This window comes from Andrographis paniculata, unplaced genomic scaffold, assembly GCF_009805555.1.
Source record: "Andrographis paniculata isolate CXL003 unplaced genomic scaffold, ASM980555v1 Contig74END, whole genome shotgun sequence".
NCBI classification, from domain to species: Eukaryota; Viridiplantae; Streptophyta; class Magnoliopsida; order Lamiales; family Acanthaceae; genus Andrographis; species Andrographis paniculata.
Genome location: NW_026137611.1, coordinates 1,664,655 through 1,686,249, shown reverse-complemented (window position 1 = coordinate 1,686,249; position 21,595 = coordinate 1,664,655). Strand labels below are relative to the sequence as shown.

The following is a 21,595-nucleotide window of genomic DNA, read 5'->3' as shown; positions in this document are numbered from 1 at the left end:
TTTTTATTATATGTTACAACTTGCTTCGATTATAAATTACTCTATTTTAAATGGTACTATTATTTTTTTATCTTTTAGGGAAAAACAATACCGTAATTTTTTTTTTACTGTATGCATTAAAAAATAATATTTTAATAAAATAAATTTATAGTATTTAATTATATATATATTAATTTTTATACAGTAAATATCAATTATTAATGCAAAATTTATTTAAAATAAAAAATATCGTAGAAATATTACATACACGTATATAACTATAATAAATTTATCTGTAAATTAAATTTTGTTATAATTAATATTTTTTTTAAAAAAAAATAATAACAATAAAGTATATTAAAATAATATAACAATAGATAGACATATAAAATAATATTATAGATCAGACACATAAAATAATATAACAATTAAATATATTAAAATTAAATATATTAAAATAATATAACAATAAAATAATATTATAGTATTTTTGATGTGTGATGTTAGAAAATAGATCAGACACATAAAATATAACATTATTTTAAATTGAATATTTGATTTTTATCAATTTTTATACCGTAAATAAATATATTTAAAGTTATTTTTTTAACTTTTAAAATTTTGTATAAAAATAGTTTGTATTTATTATTATTATTTTTAGGGATCGTAATTCAAAAATATCGTTAGAAGAACAAAGCCTTTATAATACATCTATTAATACCTCACAAATTTCATTCAGTGTTTGACCTAATTGTTGTTTAATGTCACTGTGTTTTTCTTTGAAATCGCAGCTCTGAAAGCTAGAAAATACTTCTCCAAAAACTTCTACTTCATGTCATTTATGTGCCAATGCTTCTTGTTGGGATGTAATAGAGTCAATCATTTGCTACGTCTTTGAATGAAAATAGGAAAGCTGAATCTAATCTGTTCATTCGTAACAGCTGGCGGTTTCACGTTGGAACACAGTATATCAAATTTATGCAAATATTTCTGAGATTCTCCATCTATAAATTCATAGAAAAAGTATAGTAAATGAATCAAACTAATTTTTATTTCAAAAAAAATAATATTATTTAGAGCTGAAAAAGTGATGCATAAAGGCTATTGCATCAAGTCTGAAGCAACCAACTCTCTTCAAGTATAATTATCCTCAACTATGACGGTTTTTATTTTTTATTTTTGATTTTTTTTTATTTTTGATTTTTTTTGTATGTCACTAAAACTGAATCTTTTGAGTGGGCTTGTAGAATCATCCGGCTTGAGTTGCTTTTTGTGGTTTAATTTTCTTTTTTTAGCTTTTGTCCAATATCTTTTATCTCAAGATTAAATACCAATTAACTCGTGTGAGGAGAATGCGGCATAAATAGAGACAAATATATCAAATTATATTAAATGAATAACTTTAAAGATTGCAAACCAAACGTCAATCTATGGCAGCGGTGCTAAAACTTGACCGACGGTCAATCAAATAATTTACTTAATCTGGAATTACAAAGTAATTATAATATAAATGGAAGCATCTAACTCAATGGATGATGCAGTGATGATACTTATATTTATCATCAATTTAATAAATTAATTCTTATTAGACTATCAATAATTGATTATAGTTATGAACAATCTTTGACAATAATTTTTTATTATATAGTATAAGCAATCAAGATATGTTGGTCAACACTCCTAATTGAGCTAAATAGACCCAATTGCACCGGTAAAAATTGTTGCATATTTGCATTTCAATTTAAGAAATTCAATTAAAAACAATTGTTACGAAGAGTAGCAAATTAGATTTGATTGTATAATATCTGGGAATGAATTATTCAATCAAATTATTGCATGCAAATCGATTGTCGATTATTAGAATGACATAAATATCGGAACCAAAACATCTAATCAATCCAAAAATCATAAAAAAAAAAAAAACTAAATTAATAATTAGAAAATATTGATAATTGAAAAAAAAAAATTATAAAAAATTAAATACAAGCCCAAACATTATTATCTCTAAAAAAAACTTTATAATCAAATAAAAAAGAACTCAAAAAGGAAAATATAATCATGATTTAGCAGTAAAAGAAAATCTTCCTTTTTATCGAATCGTTTTTGCACAATGTGTCTCTGGATTCGTTTGTTCTGCACATGCGTGTCGTTCTCTCTCTTCTAAATGTGTGTCATTCTATTTTTATTATATTTTTATAATAATTGAGCTTTTAGGCATTTTAATTAATTTATCAGATCACGAGGATAAAATTATTAACAGCTATGATTAATTAAGTGATGTGATGTTGAGTTTTTTTTTTTTTCTTTATTTTTCTTTCAATTTTATCAATTTTGTTATTTATCCCTGACATGTCAAAAAAAAATATATATATATATATATATATTAGAAAGAAACCAATTAAAATAAGTTAATATAATTTGCAATATAAACATAAATCCCACACAAATTCTAACTATCAAAGAATTATATTCTATTAGCAAAGGCTAAAATGCATATATAAGAATGCATGTTTTCTAATCCAATGACTTCATTTAAATTTTAAAAATATGTATACAATGGATTGTGAGTAAAATACTCATTAGTTATGCAATTGTGATTTTATTTGTGGTTTCTCCCTGCATAAGCTTTTCATCCACGTTCATTCTTCTTCTTCTTCTTTTTCTTTATTTCATGAAATTTACCTTAATTTTTTTGAAGATTTTGATATAAAATATTTTCGATATGTTTTGTAAAAGAAATATAGTACATAAATATTGAAAATGGGATGATATAATTACAAATTCACCAAATCGATAATAAGTCTGATGTGAAATAGTAATTCAAGTATGTCCAATATATATATATATAATTGAATACTAAGGGTGCGTTTCTTTTGATTAATTTGGAAAAAAAAAATGGTTTGAATTTGCAGATTTGATATTAAAGTAATATTTTATTAAATATTTTATTTAGAGAAAAAAGTATATATTTTTTTAAAAAAATATAATAGTATTTCTTAATTCAACTTACAATCAAATAATATTCTTTTAATATATAGTATTTCTTAATTCAACTTACAATTAAATAATATTTTATTTATGCTATTATGATTAATAATATTATTATAAAAATAATTCAATTTAAATATTTTTTTTTCTCTTATTTTGATATTTTTAATTGAAACAATATGATTTTGTATTATTATATTTTTTTAGGAAAAAAAAAAATCAAAGAACAATTACAACGAAAACAAAAATAATTAAACAACGCCACCAAATCGACGATGAAGGAGACGAGGAACAGTGTCTGCCTGATAATGTTTGTCATTCCAAGGCACAATGATGACGGCGACAAGGACGATGAAAGCTTCCTCTAAAAACTCCCCCAACGCTGTGAGGTCTGCTAGCTATTTATCATCAATTTAATCAGACAATGTTTGCAATGTGTGCTCTGGATAAATCTTCAGTTTAATATAATAGTCTGCAAATTAAATCCGATAAGATCAGTCAAACTATACGAATCATGTATAACAGACAAAATCCAAAAAATATCGAAAATTTTAACTCATGATCTCAAGGTCACGAGTCCACTTCCACGCCGTCAGATCATCCGATAGGGAACCATAATTTTTCCTAATGAAACTCTAGGCCTTTTATTAAGTCGGCCTATTCTTCTTGTGTTTAGGTTGGTATCATTTAATGGATTTTTATATAGTTTTTTTTTTTAATATACCATGAAATATTTGATTTTTTGGCACGAAAATTTAAGGGTATGTTTGTTTGGGAATTCTCCCTCAAATACATTATTCATCATATTTTTTTTCTTAAAAATGTGAAATTAAACTTCTATTTTTTATTTTTCATATTATACTAAAAATTAATTTTATATCAAAACATCACATCAACATATATTTATATCACATCATACAATTATTCAAATTCAAAAATTTTACTATTTAAATCTCAATTTAAAATCCAAACCCCCGAAACAAAAACACCTTAAATAGATAATATTAAGTATGATAAATTTAGAATTAGATGACTTGATAAGAAAAAATATATATATTTATAATTATATTTGAGTCATGTAATATAATAAAGTATAGTTAATTATTTTTTATTTTGAAAATAATGTAAAGTATGCACAAAAAAATCAAATAAAAAAATATTATTATAGAATATGTAAAACAGAGAGAATATTTCATAATTCTAATTTTTAAACCAATATTAATATATTTTTGTTAGATTGTTCCTCACTTCAAGACCTAGATTTGGACCATCATCAACTATATAGAATTATGAGAGAGATTTAGACTCAAAATAATAAAGTTTAAATTGAATAAATTGTTATAATATTTATTTCGTTCACTAAGGGAGTGTATTTATTTATGATTTTATTAGATTTGAAAAGGTTTATAAATTATATATATTTAAAAACTTTACAGAATCTACGCCATAAATGGATGAAAGATTTTACATTGTACTTATCATTTATTCATAATTTTCAACAAGAATCCAACAAAATTCATAGAATTTTAAAGTCCATGAATTTTTTAATATTTTGTACTTTTAAAAGACTTTTAAAAATTTGGATTGAATACATCAGGATTTTAAAAAACTTTTAAAATTTTAAATTCAATACCTCCAAATTTTATAAGAGCTTTGAAAATTTGGAGGAATCCTACAAAATCATCGTAATTGAATACACTCCTAAATATATATATATATATATTTATATGGGTTTGACATAAGTTTAGTATTTTATTTATTTATTTATTTGATAACATGAGAACTCACAGCTTTTACTCATGAGGTGTACTCTGAATAAATTTTCGATCAAACCTAATAGTCTGAAAAGTATCTAAGTTGTTAATGAAGTGAGATTTATTTTTTAATAAACTAAATATGTAATTAGTTGTGACAATTTGTAAATAAATATAACTTGGACAATTTATTCGGGACAGAGGAAACATTTATAATTATTGAGGTAGATAGTATTTTGAATCTTTTGCTATATTCTCCTAACATTATTTATCGATTGTGATTTCCTAAAAATATTATTCACTTCGTCTCTTAATAATATATCTATTTGTATTTTGCGTCATGGTAATTAACATTAAAAATAATTTTATATTTGTATAATTTTTGTACAAATGTCAAATATAAGTATTTTTGCCATTTTCTTTAATATATTTTGATATAATAATTAATATTCAAATATTAACGTAAAAAAAATAAAAATAGATACTTAGTTACTTAACAGAAGAAGTAATAAACAATACAAAACATTGTTTTACAAAAATCAAAAAGTGAGTAAAAACTATTCAACTTAAAATAACATATTTTTTCATGTCAAACACAAAAAATCAATCTATTTTGAGTTTGTTTGTCTGGGGGTTTGGATTTTGAGTTAGAGATTTGAATAGTAAAAATTTTGAATTTGAATAATTATATGATGTAATATAAATAGGTGTTTGATGTGATATTTTGAATGTAAAATTAATTTTTAGTATAATATAAAAAATAAATATTTAATTTGATATTTTTGATAAAAAAAAAATAAAATAAATAATATATTTAAAATCCAATCCCCCAAACAATCACACCCGACAGACTATTTGATGCCATCCAACAAACACACCCGACGGACTATTTGATGCCATCCGTTGCGTTTGTTTTGACAAAGCTTGAGCACAAAATGATTGACCATAATAGTATCTTTCTTGTATTCAAATTCCAAAGCCTACTTAATATTATAATTTCTAAAGCTGTCATTGCATCACTTAATAATTACTACTAATTTATAAACGTGCTCGAACCTTGTCTTTTTTTATAAACTTTATACTCTCTCTGTCTCGTTCCAACAGTAGAATTTGCTTTTTGTACGTACATTTTTTAATATTAGTATTATATTGAATTGTAACAAAAAGACAAAAATATTCATATTAATATAGTGTAATATAAAAGTAACGATATTTATGTACTATATTGTAAGTTAAAATGATATAATTATTAAATTAAAAAATAAAACTTTATTTTGGGACGAAAGGGAGTAATATTTTTTATTTTTTTATTTTTTTATTTTTTATCACATCGGTCGGGGAAAGAGCCTGGAATCTCACTATACCGTATTCTGCTTGTTTTGTTGTCGGAGGATAAAATATAGATACACACTATTTTTAAATATTTTTTTTATCCCTATGTTCCTAGGCACTGTTTCTAATATTCTTTTATCCTTCCTTTCCAATTTAAATCAACTTGTAATAAATAATACTCCATCCGTCCAAGGTGCAATATTTACTTTTAACACGAGTTTTTAGGTGGGTAGTATTAAGTAGGATAATTTAGAAATTAGATAATGTGATGGAGAGAGAAATATATATTTTATTATTTTTTTATTTGAATGATGTAAGAAGATAAAGCGTGGGGTAGAGATTAAGTATAATTAATTATTTCCTATTTTGGAAATATTGTAGGATGTTTGAGACATATCAAAAAGGAAATATTGTAGGATGTTTGGAACGAATGGAGTACTACATTCATTGGGTAAAAAGGACATCATTTGTCTTTTGAGTCATTTTATTTAATATTAAAAATATTTTTATATTTGTATAATTTATTCCAAAAATATCGACTAATAGAGGTATTTTGTCATTTTTTCTTGATTTGTATTATGTTTTTTTAGAATAATTAATATTAAAAGAATTTTATTGGGCTAGTGGAAATGTGTAAGATGTTTTGACATTTTTACTCTTTAACTTTATATATAAAGTAATTGTATGTATAATGATATATTTGTAATTTAAATAAAAATTTAAAAATATTTTGATATTAATGTATAATTATTTTTTCTAAAATAAAAAATAAATATTTTTGAGTTATACAAATACAAATAGTAAAAATAGTACTTTAAATTGTAACGAAAGAAGTAATAATTATTTAAAATGAGACTTCTTTTTAATTTGTAGACCATAATAGTTTATACGGTTTTTTACTTTATTCTATTTATAACAGTTGATATAAATTTTTTTATAATTTTAAATATATTTAAAAAATATAAATTTATTTAATTGAAGTTATAACATTTTACAAGTAACACTTACTCAATTTTTTTTTTTTATTTTTTTTATTTCTACCACTCTTATGTTTAAAATATTTAAATTTTAAATATTTTTAATCATATATAGTAAATTTTTATATTTTAAATAAACCAACAATACAATTCACATAAAAAATAATATCATTATTTAATATTGTTACTTTACTAGTATTTTTTTTTAAAATACCTTATCAAACAAGTCAATTATTTCAAGACGAAGAACTGCAACATTTTTTTTTTGGTATCTTCCAAACATTATGCAATATTTTCAAAATAAGAAATAATTAATTATACTTAATCTCTGCCTCACACTTTATTCTGTCGTATCATCTAAATAAAAAAATAAAATATATATTCCTCTTTTCGTCACATCACCTAATTTCTAAATTATCCTACTTAATACTACCTACTTAAAAATCCGTGCCAAAAATAAATGTTGCACTTAGTTTGGGACGGAGGGAGTACTTTTTATTTTTTTAATAAATAAATATATTTTTATATATTTTATTTTTAACTTATGTTGGTTACTAAGGATGTGTTTGTTTTGTAAAATAGTTTAGAAGAATTATTTTTTTATGAAAAATAAAAAATTATATAGATAATATAAAAATATTAAGTATGAATAGTATATTAGTTTATTTGAAAAAAAGAACACATCCTTCTCTTCTCATTTCTAACTAATTAATCATATGGGCGTGTTTACTTTAGCTTTTTATATTGATTTTGAATAGTAAAATTTTGAATTGAAATAGTTATTTGATGCGATGTTTTTCATGAAAAATAAAAATTTTAGTGTAATATAATAAATAAAAAAATAGATACTTAATTTAATATTTTTGGAGATAAAAAGAAAGTTGAAATAGTAAAATCAATGGAAAAGTTTTATAAGTAAAAACACACTATACATTTTTTTTTCTATGTCAAGTGAATTTTTTTTTTTTTTTTTCATTTTTCATTGTAAATCAAAAGTTAGAAATATTCTTATTTTTATATTAACATACACTCATATTATTATATTAATTATTTTTAATGAACGCATATATATCTTTATATAAATGAATAGTATTAATTACTATTTAAATATTATTGATTTCTAGGTCAAAATTATACTACTTAAAAGGTAGACAAAATGAATACTATATATAAAAAAATATTTATTTTATTTATTTTTTTATTTGTATTATATAAATTTAATTTTATTTTTTATACAATTATAATATTATATCAAAATCATACTTTTTTTTTTTTTTTTTTACTTTCAATTCAATATTTTATTTTATTATTTTCTAATATTTTATTCAAAAGTATCAATTTTATAATAAAAATGATCTATTTAAATACCAAAATACTTCTAACTTCTATCAAAATATTCAATTTTTTTTATATATATTTTACATACTTTTATAATCAATAAAATATTATTATTTGTCCCTTAAGACATGGTTAGGTGATGTCGAGGCTGAACTTGTGACCTGAATTCAGCCCCTGAAATCACAGGTCCACCTGCCACACATGGTTCCCCTTGTGTAATTTGTCTTGTATGACCTAAGGTATTTATCCAGTTCTTAATTAACTTGCCTCAGTATATTTTATCTATTTTAGAAAATTAATTATACACTATATCAAAATACTTTCAAATACTGTTATACATGTCAAAACTTCTTGTACACATTCATTAATTAATAAAATATTATTTCTTAAGTTACCAGTTTACTGTAAACTCTGAAAAGGTCCATTTGAATTAAAAGAGAATAGTATATAATACTTGTTTTTTTAATTTAAATATTTTTTATATTTATTTATATTCTAGTACGTTCAAATTCAAACAATCCCTAGTTCATCTTTGTCAACTTGCCAGTATTATAATTCCAACAAATACCTAATAATCTTTCTCAACTTGCCACCAAATAACTCTTATGTTTCGTATTATTTGTACATATTTTTATTTTTGTATATACTAATCTTCAATCTCACTCTTTTAGTAAAAATTTATAATGTCTACATATATTTTAAAATTTTTTATTTATAATTATCTTAATTTTAATATATAATTATTTATATTATACTCTATTATATTTCCTCCGCTCGCTCCGAATTACAATAGTGGAATACAAAAATAAAAAATAATAGTATTTTAATATAAAAATAAAAAAAATAAAATAACTAAAATAAAATATTATAGAATAAATTAATAATAAAATAAATAGTAAATAGAAAAATAGTGATAAATTAATTATTATTTATTAGATAAAAATAATAAATTTCATGAATGAATAAATTATTCGTTAACTTACACATGAATTTTAGGTACAATAAAAAAAAAAAAAATAACATAAATATTTTTATTAATATATCTCTTAAAATTATTTATGCATTTACAAATTACGTCAACTCTCCTAAAACCTCATATTTATACACTGTACGTACTTAGAGATGTGGGACGCATCTGGGAATATATAGAAATACACAAACCCTAAAAATAATTACTCGAGATTGACAATTGCTAGTAATAATATTAGCAGTCCCGATATTTATTGCTTATATCCTTGTGGTCCAATATTTTCAGTTAATTCTATAATTGCCCCAAAGCATCTCTTTCAGCCCCCCTTAGTCCATAGTATAAATACCTGACCCGCTGGAAATTTGGGGAGGAACTCATTCAGTCAGTTTGAGGGAACTATCGAATAGGAAATCAATCACAACTTCCTGTTGTGCAGTGGTGTTTGGGTTTTGCCCCATAGAAGAAGCTCTCCTTTGTGCAGTTCTCGAATTCTATTTTCGATTTCTTGCTATCGTAGTTCGATTTGCACCCCCGTTGACGTTTTTGATCAATTGGATCGGTTTATTGCTGAGGATTCAAGTTTTTATTGCTTTGAGACTGTTTTAATTGGTGGTTTCTTCTGAAATGAGTTGATCTAGCTTCTGAAGTTCGGGGGATTGGTTTGAGGTTGAACATTTTGGTTAAGGACGATGTATGTGACTTGCCATCACCTCGTATGTGGAAGAGCAGCGTTGAATTTCGTGGCGCATGGCTGCAATCGTAAGTCCTCTTTCAATCAATTCTTCCGAACAAAATGTGCCGATAGAGTGAATAGGAACAGGAACGGTAGTAGAGGCTATGAAGCTGGGAGGCTGGTTCATTGCCGACAGGATTTCGGGAGGTGTGGTGTGTTTGACACGAAGAATACAGGAGAATCTGTCAATGGTAATGATTCATTTGTAATTTGTTTTGTGAGTTAGGTTTGCATTTTTGGTCAATTTTGTGTAATGTGTATAATTATTGAGCTTGTGATTGTCTTCGCGATGTATTTAGAGGTGGGAGATGGTCCTTTACCAGTGATGGATTTAAGGCAGGAGTCAACGCGGTTGGACATGTTTGAACTGGTTGCAGAGGACCTTTTAACACTGAACAAGAATCTTCAGTCGGTGAGTTGCTTGATTGTGAGCTTTGAGAAATATCTGCTGATGATTACTGTTTAGAGAATTGCGTGATGATGATAATGATTTCGTAAAGAAACAATGTTGAGACAACAATTCTTCTAGTACTGTTTTACTAATTATTCAGCTTTTGTTGTTGGATTAGAATAATCGACCCCCTTGAGGTGCATCATCCTTCATATATAAATATATATATGTATATGTCCATATCATTGAAGGCTGTGTTCTTGTTATTAATCTTTGGGTGCATTTGTTTATGTTTGGTGTTTTGGATTTTAAAGTGATAATTAGGTTTTGGATGTGACGTTTTCTTCATCTCAAGACACTCAATCTCAGTGATTGGAGCATACTAAAATAGAAAACTGAAGTCAGATATGGTGCTTGGTTTTTTTGTATCTGTTCTATGTGCCGTGTAACTTCAAACCAGATCTATATAATATTAATCCTCAGTTTTCCAAAACAAAATAGAAAATAGTTGTTGGAATTTGTTGTATTGAAAGGAAAATGGGCTTAGGATGCGATGTTTTTTTATAAAAAATAGGCGTGGGATATGATGCTTTTGAAGGGGATGATTTTTTTTTTTTTTTTTTTTGTATTACCAAAAACTAGATCAAAAACCCAAACAATACACACCCTTTATATGCGAATACCTTTTTCCCCTATAAATAGGTGGCTCTAATGATTGGAACATGAAATGTTGAATATATCGTTTGGTTGTGTTTTGGTGGCTGTAATGATTGGAACATGAAACATTGAATATAAAAGTTTGGTAGTGTTTGAAACTTTTTGACTTGATTATTTTAATGGAAATAAGCTTATGATGTTTTTGAGGAAATTTTTTTTTTATTGTGGGTAGAATATTGCAAAATTAGATTTGAAAACACATCCTTATAGAGTATCAATTTCAATTTTTCTGAGGATTAGATGTTTAAGTAAAAGAACTATCCTCGGATACACATGCACTTTATGCTCCCTGGATGCTTGTTCAGGGTTGTGGCTACTTTGGTAGCTTCACAAGATAAAAATTGTTTGAGGTGCCTATTGTTTGGAAGGACCTATAAGCTTTTTTCGAACTTTCTTTTGGGGGTGTTCGACAATTTATTCAGAAGTGCCATTGTATAAAGATGTTGATTTTAGAATCTGTCAATCTCATTACAAAAAGTTCTATAACCCACTTTAAAACCTTCTATAATTTGTAAGATTCCGACCTTATCTTATTTTATCCATGGACACAGTTAAGAATGTATTCCGAGGATACTTATGTACTGTCAATCTAGAACTCAGAATTTGCTGCCTTTGATTGAAATTTACAGTTTTACACCCTCTTTTTAATGATTAAACTATCTCTAGATCATCAGTGGCGAAAACCCTGTTCTGATGTCTGCCGCAGAGCAAATCTTTGGTGCCGGGGGTAAAAGAATGCGACCGGCTCTTGTTTTTCTAGTGTCGAGAGCCACTGCTGAAATCTTTGGTCTAAAGTAAGCTTTGTTTAATGCACTCTCATCATTGCTTTAGTTAAGAATAATGCATTCACATTCATATACTGCCTCTGGAATTCAGGGATCTTACTAAAGAACATAGACGGCTAGCAGAGATCATCGAAATGATCCACACGGCTAGCTTAGTACATGATGACGTATTAGATGAGAGTGACACAAGGCGAGGTTTGTATTTACATCCGGACTTGGTAATTCTTTATGAAAATCTTTATCGTCTCTATGCTTTGCTGTGCTTTAGGGAAGGAAACTATCAATCAACTATATGGTACGAGAGTAGCCGTGCTGGTTGGGGATTTTTTATTTGCACAGTCGTCGTGGCACCTTTCGAATCTTGAAAATCTCGAAGTCATAAAGCTTGTTAGCCAGGTATACCACATTTAATTTCCGAGCATTTTCACATTTAGATAAATGCAACTTCTTATTATGTCCATCTTTCTATTTCTGCCTTTTCTATTTATTTTGGTCACTTTCCTATATATTTTTTTTTAAAAAAAAATTATATATTTTAATCTCATTTTTAACTTTTTAATTTATACATTTTTTAATTTTAATTAGACTAATTAGTTATATTAATTTTAATCTATAATTATTTTTATTATACGATAATTATTATTTTCATTGATACATTCTTAATTCTTAATTATTTACTAATTATGCTCCTCCTAAATTCCGTGTCTACAGTAAAATGGACAGCATATCTCGTACGGAGGAAGTAATATTTTAAATGAAAAATAATACTCCATCCGTCCCGTAAGAATGGTTCCATTTTCTATTTTTCTGCTTCCCATGATACCATTTGTAACCGTAACTTACTTAATATAATAAATACCCTGCAACTTTCAATACATGTTATTATTTCTTTATAATACTTTTTTTTTTCAGTAAAATTTAATATCTTATTAATATTAAAAAATTTACGTGCAAAAAACAAATATTATTTTTTTTATTGGGACGGAGTTAGTATTTGAATACTAAGTCTAGCTATATGAGTGCTTAAAGGGTAAAAATATTTGCAAAATTCTTCAAAAGTTGTCTCAAATGATTTTAGAGATTCAAATGCAGGAATTATGATTCCGATACCATGTTGAATATCTCAGGTCATTAAAGATTTTGCAAAAGGCGAAATCAAGCAAGCTTCCTCGCTGTTCGACTGCGACATTCGTCTAGACGAGTACCTAATCAAAAGTCACTACAAAACAGCATCCTTAATCGCCGCCAGCACCAAGGGGGCCGCCATGTTCAGCGGCGCAAGCCGCGAAGTTGTCGATCAAATGTACATGTACGGCAAGAATTTGGGCCTATCCTTCCAAATAGTCGACGACATATTAGATTTCACTCAATCAGCCAAGCAATTGGGAAAACCTTCCGGGAGCGACCTTGCAAAGGGATATCTAACGGCCCCCGTGATATTTGCACTCGAAAAAGAACCGTGTCTGAAGGACATGATCCAATCTGAGTTCATCGAGCCCGACTCTCTTCGAAAGGCAATCGAGATTATTAAGGACTCCGGAAGCATCGAACGAGCATGGGAATTGGCAAGAGCGAAGGCGGACGAGGCGCTCGAGAATCTTTGGTGCTTGCCGGAGAGTTCTTTCAGGTCGGCTCTCGAACATATGGTGAGCTATAACCTCAAGCGAATAGCTTGAATACGAGAATTGTTTTGTAACACGTCTTGTGTCTGTATTCGAACATAGGTTGTTGGCATTATTTGCTTTGGGTTTCTTGATGTGGTACGACTCTGTTTACACAACTTTAGAGCAAAAGCAACACCTCTATTCAGTGTACGGTTGTAACGTAACATATGGCAATTTTTTTTTAAAACTAAACTTAAATTGATTATTTTTATTGACTAATTTTGTTTTTTTCCAAAAACCCAAAAAAAAAAGAAAAAACTTATCCACCGTTTCCGTATGAATTGACATTTTTACCCCAGAGGGCAACGAAGAGAAAACGCCTCCATCCCTAATTTCCATCCAAATCGAGTCTGCTCTGCTCTGGTGCAGACGATGAGTGCTGCAAAGCTGCTGCAATACGCTCGCCAATGGAAGCCCGCGGCCAAGGAAGTTGTGCGCATTTCCACCTCTCTTGCTCAGCTCTTCTCTTTGGTGCACGTCCTCGACACCTACGTCATCCGCCAAACTGTAGTATGGCTTTTATTTCCTTGCTCCATTTAAGACTTCGGCAATTGATTAATGTTGATGTTGATGTTAATTTATTTGTTTAGTTTTTCGTTTTTAATTTTGATCAAGGTTTATGGTCCGAGCATGTTACCCACGTTGAATTTCACCGGAGACGTTTTGCTGGTTGAGAAGCTGTCGTTTTTGCTGGGGAGGATCGGCCCTGGCGACATTGTTTTGCTGCGGTCGCCTGAAAACCCTAGGAAGTTCATTACCAAGCGCATTTTGGGTATGGAGGGAGATACTGTTACGTTTTTGGTGGATCCCGGTCACAGTGACCGAACTCATTCGTTAGTGGTGGGTACTTAACTTTAGGTGAATGGTGCGATGAGATTATTGCTACTATATTGTGCTCTGTTTTTTATTTTATCAGTTGCTGTTTGGCTATTGCTACGGGGATTTTAATTTCGATTGTGGTTTGCTGCTTTTGCCTATTGGGTAGTTCTTTAGTTTCCCCATTCAGATTTTGCTCGAATTTGGTGTTGTGGGAAATGAGTATGCTCGAGTTAATACAGTTTCTCTTTTTTCATTTTTTCCTTTGTGTGTTTCATTGAGTAGTTAGCTGTGGTATCACTTGTCATGCGCAACACAATTAGCACACCTGTAGTGGTTTAGGTATTTCGAAAGGGTGAGATGTTTATTATTTTGAACATTTTGCTGTGGTTGAATATTTTGACCTATTTTTGAGCTTTATAATGTCCGGGAACTTCATGAGTGTTTTAGAGGTTTTAAATTATTTGGAGGATCGGATGATCTATATGAGATGTTGAGATTGATAGGGGAGGTGTGTTGAAACCTAAACAACCTTCAATGCGATGCACTTCTTCTTTTAAGCTTTCGAGTGTTCTTCTATACCTTACTTCCCTGCTTCCTACTTACCCACTTTGCATACTAAATTTGCACATTTGGGGCAAGACTGACTTAGTAAAGGTGTAAAGGTTGGTGGAAGCTGCAGATGTTTGAATGGGTTGACTTGTTAGGGCTAGGCTGTGACAACTAACAGGATGCTGGAAATATGAGTGAAGTGTACATTCTAGTGAGTGTTCTTCTTGATAATTCTTGTGGCACCGTATGGACTTGGGTCTTTAGGAAAGATGCTGTTTGTACATTTGCCTATTTATGAATTTATGAAATGTTTGAAGGATCATTATGGAATGATTGTCAGTCCCCCTTTTTTGTGTGTGTGTGCATTAGTCAATTTTAGTTGATTATCTTTTCAATAGGCGTATGTATTTATGTGTGAAGAAAAAGCGCACTACCTTGGGTTTATATGAAAATTGACTTCTACTTTTGGGAATAATAGGTGCCAAAGGGCCATGTATGGATTCAGGGGGATAATATCTATTCATCAAAGGATTCGCGGAACTTTGGTCCAGTTCCTTATGGGCTGATCGTTGGCAGAGCATATTTCAGAGTAAATTGTTGTGTAAATTGCTTATATCTGGTTTTAATTCTTGTGTAAATTGCTATTTCTAATTCCTGTCTAAATTAGCTTGCATTGCATGTTTGTTTGTTTTGGTTTTGTATTTTTTTAAAATTTATTTCTCTTTTATTCTGCTAGCTATTTAATTTACAGGTGAGTCACCATGCCTTTCCAATGCCTCCCATTTTTTTGAGAAGGGTTTTCTTTGAACTTTCACGTATTTCTTAAAAAGCAATTTACAGTGGGCATTATCATGGGAAGTATGTACTTATATGCTTGTGTGCAACTTATAGTTGAAATTACTGAAATTTGAAACTCTTGTCTATATATTCCATATGCACATCAATGTTAAGATTTTTATACGCACTCTTCTGAGGAAATTCTATTCTATAGGAGTTCTAGTTTTGTTTGAATGTTCCTTAAGTTGATAAAGTTTCTCTGAATTGAATAAGAATAAAGACTTAATAAAATGATTCAATTCACTGCACTCCGCTCATTGCGAACTGTATAATAACCACAAGTAAATCTCCCTGAGATTGGTTTTGTAATGTTATACTTTACCAATGTTCATTTTCTCAATTTCCATTGCACTACTTTAGGAAATCAAATTCAAGAATGTCTTCACTTCATGAGTTTTTTTAATAGCTTTTGGTTTAGATCTTTTCACGCCGATGGTTGACTTATTTTGTTCATTGTGGTAAAACCTTTCTCATTTTCAGCACTGCAATGGGCTTATTAGAGTTTCTGAAGTTTGTCACACTGTCAATTATGTTGCTCAACTTGAGCTTGAATCACTTGTAAAACCTTCATGAGTCAAGCATGAGCTTTTCCTCTGTGTATTCAGAAGTTGTACAAACCTGTTCGTGTAGGGGGTTGGTAGCAGCACTAGTTTTTGTCAACAAAAGCTACCCATTGCTATTCATAAGCACTACGAACAACGCAAGCTGAACTAACTCAACTTGATCTCTGCACCACTTAAACAAATTTTGAGTCATTCCCTACAATATGTTCAAAATATCTCGGAGCAGCTAATATCCGAGCACTAGATACATGTCAATATACCAATGACAACAGAATCCTACTCATCCAATTGTTGTATGAATAACAGGTGTGGCCGCCTGCGGACTTTGGATCATTGCAGCACTGAGAACTACATACATGGAAATTGCAATTGTTGTATTAAAGGTGCACAGTATTGACCATTTCCTTTTTTTCTTTTTCAATAAACAATAAATTACTTCATCTTCCAGCTTAATATAATCCTCTTTTATTTTCCTTTCCTGTTGCAACACTTTTCATGCTTTGCTGATCTCAAAACTCTTGCTCGGGTTTTAAAATGTATGTGTATTTCTGCAACACAATGCACAAATACATGGCCATTTAGTTTCTTACCGATTAGATAGGTAGGAGGCTGAAATGTCTGACTACCTGTTTGGAAATATTTGTTTTACATATTTTAAAATTCAAGATCTATAACTAAGTACCGAGCTTATTAGTTCTAATCAGTACATAAAAATGGTATATATAGCACATTTTTGGTATAAAAATGTGTATTGTCTGTACTATTATCATGAATTGTCAATTAATATATGTATTGTGTTTTGTGGATATATGATATGTGCCGAAATCAATTGTGACATGTATTGTATGAACTATTAGCATGTGTTGTATTATATTAATATATAACTTTGTGTTGAAATCAGTTATGACATGTGATTGTATATAGTTTTACGATGTGTTGGTGCCGCTGATAAAAAGTTATCAGCACTATAACGTACCTATCAAAAAATGTGCGTAGAACTTCTATTATGTGTAGGATATTTTTATGCAGATCCTCACCATTATCCCTGCTGTACAAGAGTGAGTCATGGAATATATTGTACAAGTATTTTGTGCATTTATGTAGAATATTATGTACTTTACCTAATTAAAAGTATCATAACAATTAGACATGTGATTGTATTAAATATTCTCTGTAAATTTTATTGTGCAGCGATAATGTTCATTTTGTTTTTATCTAAATATTAGTGATTTCAGTAAAATAAATTTGTGTATATAATTGTTTAATACTTTTATGTACGATTTATATATAGAGAGAGCTGGTAATGAGTTGATTCAGAGCCTTGTATCTGGTTGAATGGGTTAAATAATTCAATCATAACTCGACCCGTTTATTATTGTATCAGGTTTATGTTGTCTTGTTTATTATCGTTTCGGGTTTGTGTTGATCTGTGTTGATCCATATATATAATTAAGTCGAAATGTTTGATTCAAATTCAATTATTGTCATAGTCTTGTTATGTTAGCTTTGGTTGGTATAATGTAATTTTTATAATGAATTAAGTTGAATTATTTAAAATTAACTTAGTTTAAATTAATATGTTGACTAATTATTAAATTATAATTATTTTACCTATATAATAAATATATTAATTAATATTAATATATTATAATCGAATTATTGTGTCAAATTCTAGTTGAAAGTTTTAATCTTAATCCAATTCGTTATCGTATTGGGTTTGTGTCAACTCATATATATAATCAGGTTGAAATTAATATGTGTGAGTTTTTGTTCTATATATAGAATATGACTGACAAGTTTATAATATGAAAGTTTAGTTTATAATTTTATATACAAAGTCCTCTTCAATTGAATTTGGTTTGATGGATATAGCAACGTGTTTTTGATCATAGTGAAAATTATTAATTTTATTCTGAACATTACATTCTATTTGTTATTTCATCTAAAATATATCAAAATAAAAGGAAGTATTAAAAAACACAATAAAACATCGAGTAAACTAATCTAAGGTAAATCTATCGTAGTTCAAAGTTTGTGTAGAAGTAGAGGTGCTCCATATTGAGGTTGGAGTGTAAGAATGGCGAATGGAGCATGCAAATAAGATTTGGAAAGCTCGAATGAGAAGTGTTGTAGTATCGTAGCTATGGCTATTTTTGCCTCAATCATAGCGTAGTGTTGCCCGATGCAAACTCGAGGGCCGGAGCTAAAAGGGGTGAAGGCAAACGGGCTCTTGCTTGCTCGCAAAATTCCTTCGGAAAATCTCTCCGGTTTGAACTCCTCCACATCGTCGCCCCATATCTTAGGGTCATGGTGAATTAGACCAGGTAATAGCAATAAGTCCACCCCGACGGGAAGCTTCATGTCTCCTAGTTGTATTGGCTTTGTGATTGATCGGGCCAGTAAGGGTACCGGCGTGTATACTCTCATAACTTCGTAAAGTATCATGGTCACCTGTATATAGAGATCTGATTAACTAGACGAGTCAAAATTAAGTTTTATAGGGATCTATTCTATTTTTGTTCCAAGAATGAGTATATTTAGGTTATAGAGAGGTAATTTTCACCGTTCTGAGATGATTTAGGCCATCGAATGTTGGCGCTTGCTTGCCAAAGACTTGCAGAACTTCTTCTCGGGCACGAGCTTGCCAATCTTGGTGTATGCTTAGCATCACCATTGTCCAAACAAGCAAGCTCGACGTGGTTTCCGAGCCCGCAAAGTAAAACAACTTGCATTCCTCGATCACCTCTTCAATGTTCATCCCGCCTGCGCTCTTCTTGTTCCCGTGCTCTTGGATCTCTTTCTTGTTTGATTCCATCAATGTGCTTAGTAAGTCCTCCTCGATCGCCTCCCCCCTCGCAATTGCCTTCTCCCTTTGGTCGATAATTCCCCTTAGTAAAGTGTGGATTTCATTTGAGATCGTTTTCATTCTTCGGTTTGCCTTTGTCGGAATATATCTATCATTGAAGGCAAAGATAGAGTACAGATTTCAATTTTTGTTATTCTTAGGTAAAAAAACCATGGTTGAATTAATATACTGTATAGTTAAAAAGAACAGAAGTTGTCCAGTAAATGATGGGTTAGTAGTATGGGATGGACTTATAACTGTGAAGTTATGAGTTCAAACTTCAAGTCACTTGCCACACACATAGTTCGTCTAGTATGACTTGTTTCATTGGACCTAGTTTGCAGGGTACTAGATTCGGTCGGTCGGGATTTACCCAGTGCGTCCTTTTTGGGAAACGGGTTCCCACGTCATATAAAAATAAAAATAAAAAAAAAAATTTAAAAAGAAAAAAAAAAAGCAGAAGTTTAAAAGTTACCTCCAGCCAGGGATGAAAGTGAAGATGAGAATTTCGAGAATGAGATGAACGAGCTCTTTCTGAAGTTCGAATATTCTCCACCCTTCTTCATGGCTGCTGCTAAATGCAGTTCGGGAAATCACATCTCCGGTCAAATCTTGAAGCTCCGGCCACACATCCACCGCCGCAGTAGAACTTGATTCCCATTTCTCCACCATCTTCCGACAGCTCAACCACATCGTCGGCACCATTTTCTGCACACACACATCAGTATCAGTATGATAAAAATTAAGTAAAATGGAGGAGTACGTTACAATGATAATGATGATGATGACCTTCAGTTTGTCGATATGGAACGCCGGGGAGACGATGCGGCGGTGCGTGGCCCATTTATGGTCCTCCAGGTAGAGCAGACCGCCGGCGGCCGTTTCTCCGATAGGGTCGGGTCGGATCTTGTGAAACACGTCGGGCTTGGCGAGAATCTCCTTGAGAAGCGTAGGTTCTGTGATGACGAGCCTGGGCGATGTTCCGAACCAGATGAAGGAATTTTGGCCGTATTTGATGCCGTGGCGGTGGTAGTAGGGGAGAGCGTGAGCCGTCGGATCCTCCGAAATCTGGATGGACTTAGGCTGGTGGTGTTTGGCCAGAGCTACGAGGTCTCTGATGTCGCCGAAGAGTAGCCTGTAATGGTTCCCCCGGAGGCCTTGCTTCCTTAGGGTTTCTTCCAGCCTCTTAGGTCTCAACCAGAGGCTGTTCGCCAATTTGAGGATGCCTGCCGTCCAGAGTGAGGCTAATATTACGACCACCGCGATGAGGATCGACGCGTCGTTTATTGTTGCTTCCATTTCTGGTTGCTGTGTAATTCAGCTTCGATTGGCTTCAGTGGCCGCCGTCGCCATGGAAGTGCTCCGTCGATGTGCAGAGGGGGGGAGAGGAGAGGAGAGGAGAGGAGAGGAAGACGATTGATTAAGGCGCTGTTTGTTTGGATGGAATTTTTTCTGATTTTTGTTTTTTGAAAAAAAAATAAAAATTGGGGAGAGAGGATAGCGTAGCCGCTTTCGTGCCCTAATTTCACAATTCATTTCCTCACCCCATACAAATATAAATAATTTTGTATATACATATACAAATAAATATTGAGGTTGTACATTTTGTATTTTTTGAATAAATTTATGTTTTTAATATTAAATATAAAAAATTATAAAATTATGTTAGTAATATAAAATATATAATATTTTGTATTAAATTATTTTTTTTAGTGAGTAAAATATATATTATATATTATGTTAATTTATATATTATATTTTTAATAATATTTATGAGAATTATTCTATTTAAAAACAAATTTATTGGATTTTGTCACTATTAAATTATAAATACATGTTCTATAAATTAAGGGTATGTTCGTTTATTAGATTTTATAAAAAATTTATTATTCATTATTTTTTTTTTTCTCTAAAATATTAAATTAAAAATTTATTTTTTATTTTTTATATTATACTTCATTTCGTCTCGCCTATCGTGTTCTCTGTAGACATAAGAATTTAGAAGAGTTATAATTAAGAATGTATTAGTAAAAGTAATTATAGTATAATAAAAATAATTTTAGATTCAAATAAAAATAAATAATTGGTTTAATTAAATTTTTTTAGATTCAAATAAAAATAAATAATTAGTTTAATTAAATTTTTTTAGATTCAAATTATAAATTAAAAAATTTAAAATAAAATTAAAGTGTATAATTTATTTTTTTAAAAAATGAGTGAAATATAGACATAATAAATGAAAAGAGGAAGTAATAAACATTAATTTCACATTTTAAAATTGAGATCAATACTTATTTATAAGGAGAGGTTATTATTATGGAGAATATTGAGAGTTGTATAAGTACAACACTAGA

The 21,595-nt window shown here is 29.5% G+C and overlaps 3 protein-coding genes across 6 annotated transcripts; 2 read left to right on the top strand and 1 right to left on the bottom strand.

Annotated features, from left to right (window-relative positions):
• Positions 1-9,697: 9,697 nt before the first annotated feature.
• On the top strand, positions 9,698-13,792 carry LOC127265938 (solanesyl diphosphate synthase 1, chloroplastic-like). The gene is made up of 6 exons (XM_051295976.1): positions 9,698-10,262; positions 10,371-10,483; positions 11,846-11,973; positions 12,056-12,159; positions 12,233-12,360; positions 13,092-13,792. Exons 1-6 carry the CDS (start codon positions 10,028-10,030, stop codon positions 13,638-13,640), a joined length of 1,257 nt encoding a protein of 418 aa, XP_051151933.1. The 5' UTR covers positions 9,698-10,027; the 3' UTR covers positions 13,641-13,792.
• A 139-nt stretch (positions 13,793-13,931) lies between these two features.
• LOC127265939 (mitochondrial inner membrane protease subunit 1) lies at positions 13,932-17,617 on the top strand. Of its 4 annotated transcripts, none has more exons than XM_051295978.1 (5): positions 13,932-14,138; positions 14,244-14,468; positions 15,475-15,597; positions 16,703-16,779; positions 17,426-17,617. In XM_051295978.1, the coding sequence occupies exons 1-4, from the start codon at positions 14,001-14,003 to the stop codon at positions 16,739-16,741; spliced, it is 525 nt and encodes a 174-aa protein (XP_051151935.1). In that variant the 5' UTR covers positions 13,932-14,000; the 3' UTR covers positions 16,742-16,779; positions 17,426-17,617. The 4 variants fall into 4 exon arrangements, with proteins under 4 accessions (XP_051151935.1, XP_051151937.1, XP_051151934.1 ...); XM_051295980.1 differs by having other exon boundaries at positions 13,933-14,138; positions 15,475-15,585; positions 17,426-17,609; XM_051295977.1 differs by lacking the exon at positions 17,426-17,617 and having other exon boundaries at positions 13,933-14,138; positions 16,703-17,204.
• Positions 17,618-18,268: 651 nt separating this feature from the next.
• On the bottom strand, positions 18,269-20,754 carry LOC127266124 (cytochrome P450 72A397-like). Its single transcript, XM_051296259.1, has 4 exons — positions 20,031-20,754; positions 19,717-19,949; positions 18,960-19,350; positions 18,269-18,847 (listed from the first exon to the last, which is right to left on the bottom strand). Exons 1-4 carry the CDS (start codon positions 20,538-20,540, stop codon positions 18,422-18,424), a joined length of 1,560 nt encoding a protein of 519 aa, XP_051152216.1. The 5' UTR covers positions 20,541-20,754; the 3' UTR covers positions 18,269-18,421.
• Between the last annotated feature and the right edge of the window lie 841 nt (positions 20,755-21,595).

Excerpts from the sequence above, each read along its gene's own strand:
- LOC127265938 (XM_051295976.1), top strand. The coding sequence starts at position 10,028 with ATGTATGTGACTTGCCATCACCTCGTATGTGGAAGAGCAGCGTTGAAT. Across the intron at positions 10,263-10,370 it reads TACAGGAGAATCTGTCAATG|AGGTGGGAGATGGTCCTTTA; the intron begins GTAATGATTCAT and ends CGATGTATTTAG. Across the intron at positions 11,974-12,055 it reads GCTGAAATCTTTGGTCTAAA|GGATCTTACTAAAGAACATA; the intron begins GTAAGCTTTGTT and ends TCTGGAATTCAG.
- LOC127265939 (XM_051295978.1), top strand. The coding sequence starts at position 14,001 with ATGAGTGCTGCAAAGCTGCTGCAATACGCTCGCCAATGGAAGCCCGCG. Across the intron at positions 14,139-14,243 it reads ACGTCATCCGCCAAACTGTA|GTTTATGGTCCGAGCATGTT; the intron begins GTATGGCTTTTA and ends ATTTTGATCAAG. Across the intron at positions 14,469-15,474 it reads ACCGAACTCATTCGTTAGTG|GTGCCAAAGGGCCATGTATG; the intron begins GTGGGTACTTAA and ends TGGGAATAATAG.
- LOC127266124 (XM_051296259.1), bottom strand. The coding sequence starts at position 20,540 with ATGGAAGCAACAATAAACGACGCGTCGATCCTCATCGCGGTGGTCGTA. Across the intron at positions 19,950-20,030 it reads TCCATATCGACAAACTGAAG|AAAATGGTGCCGACGATGTG; the intron begins GTCATCATCATC and ends GTGTGTGTGCAG. Across the intron at positions 19,351-19,716 it reads ACTTTCATCCCTGGCTGGAG|ATATATTCCGACAAAGGCAA; the intron begins GTAACTTTTAAA and ends CTTCAATGATAG.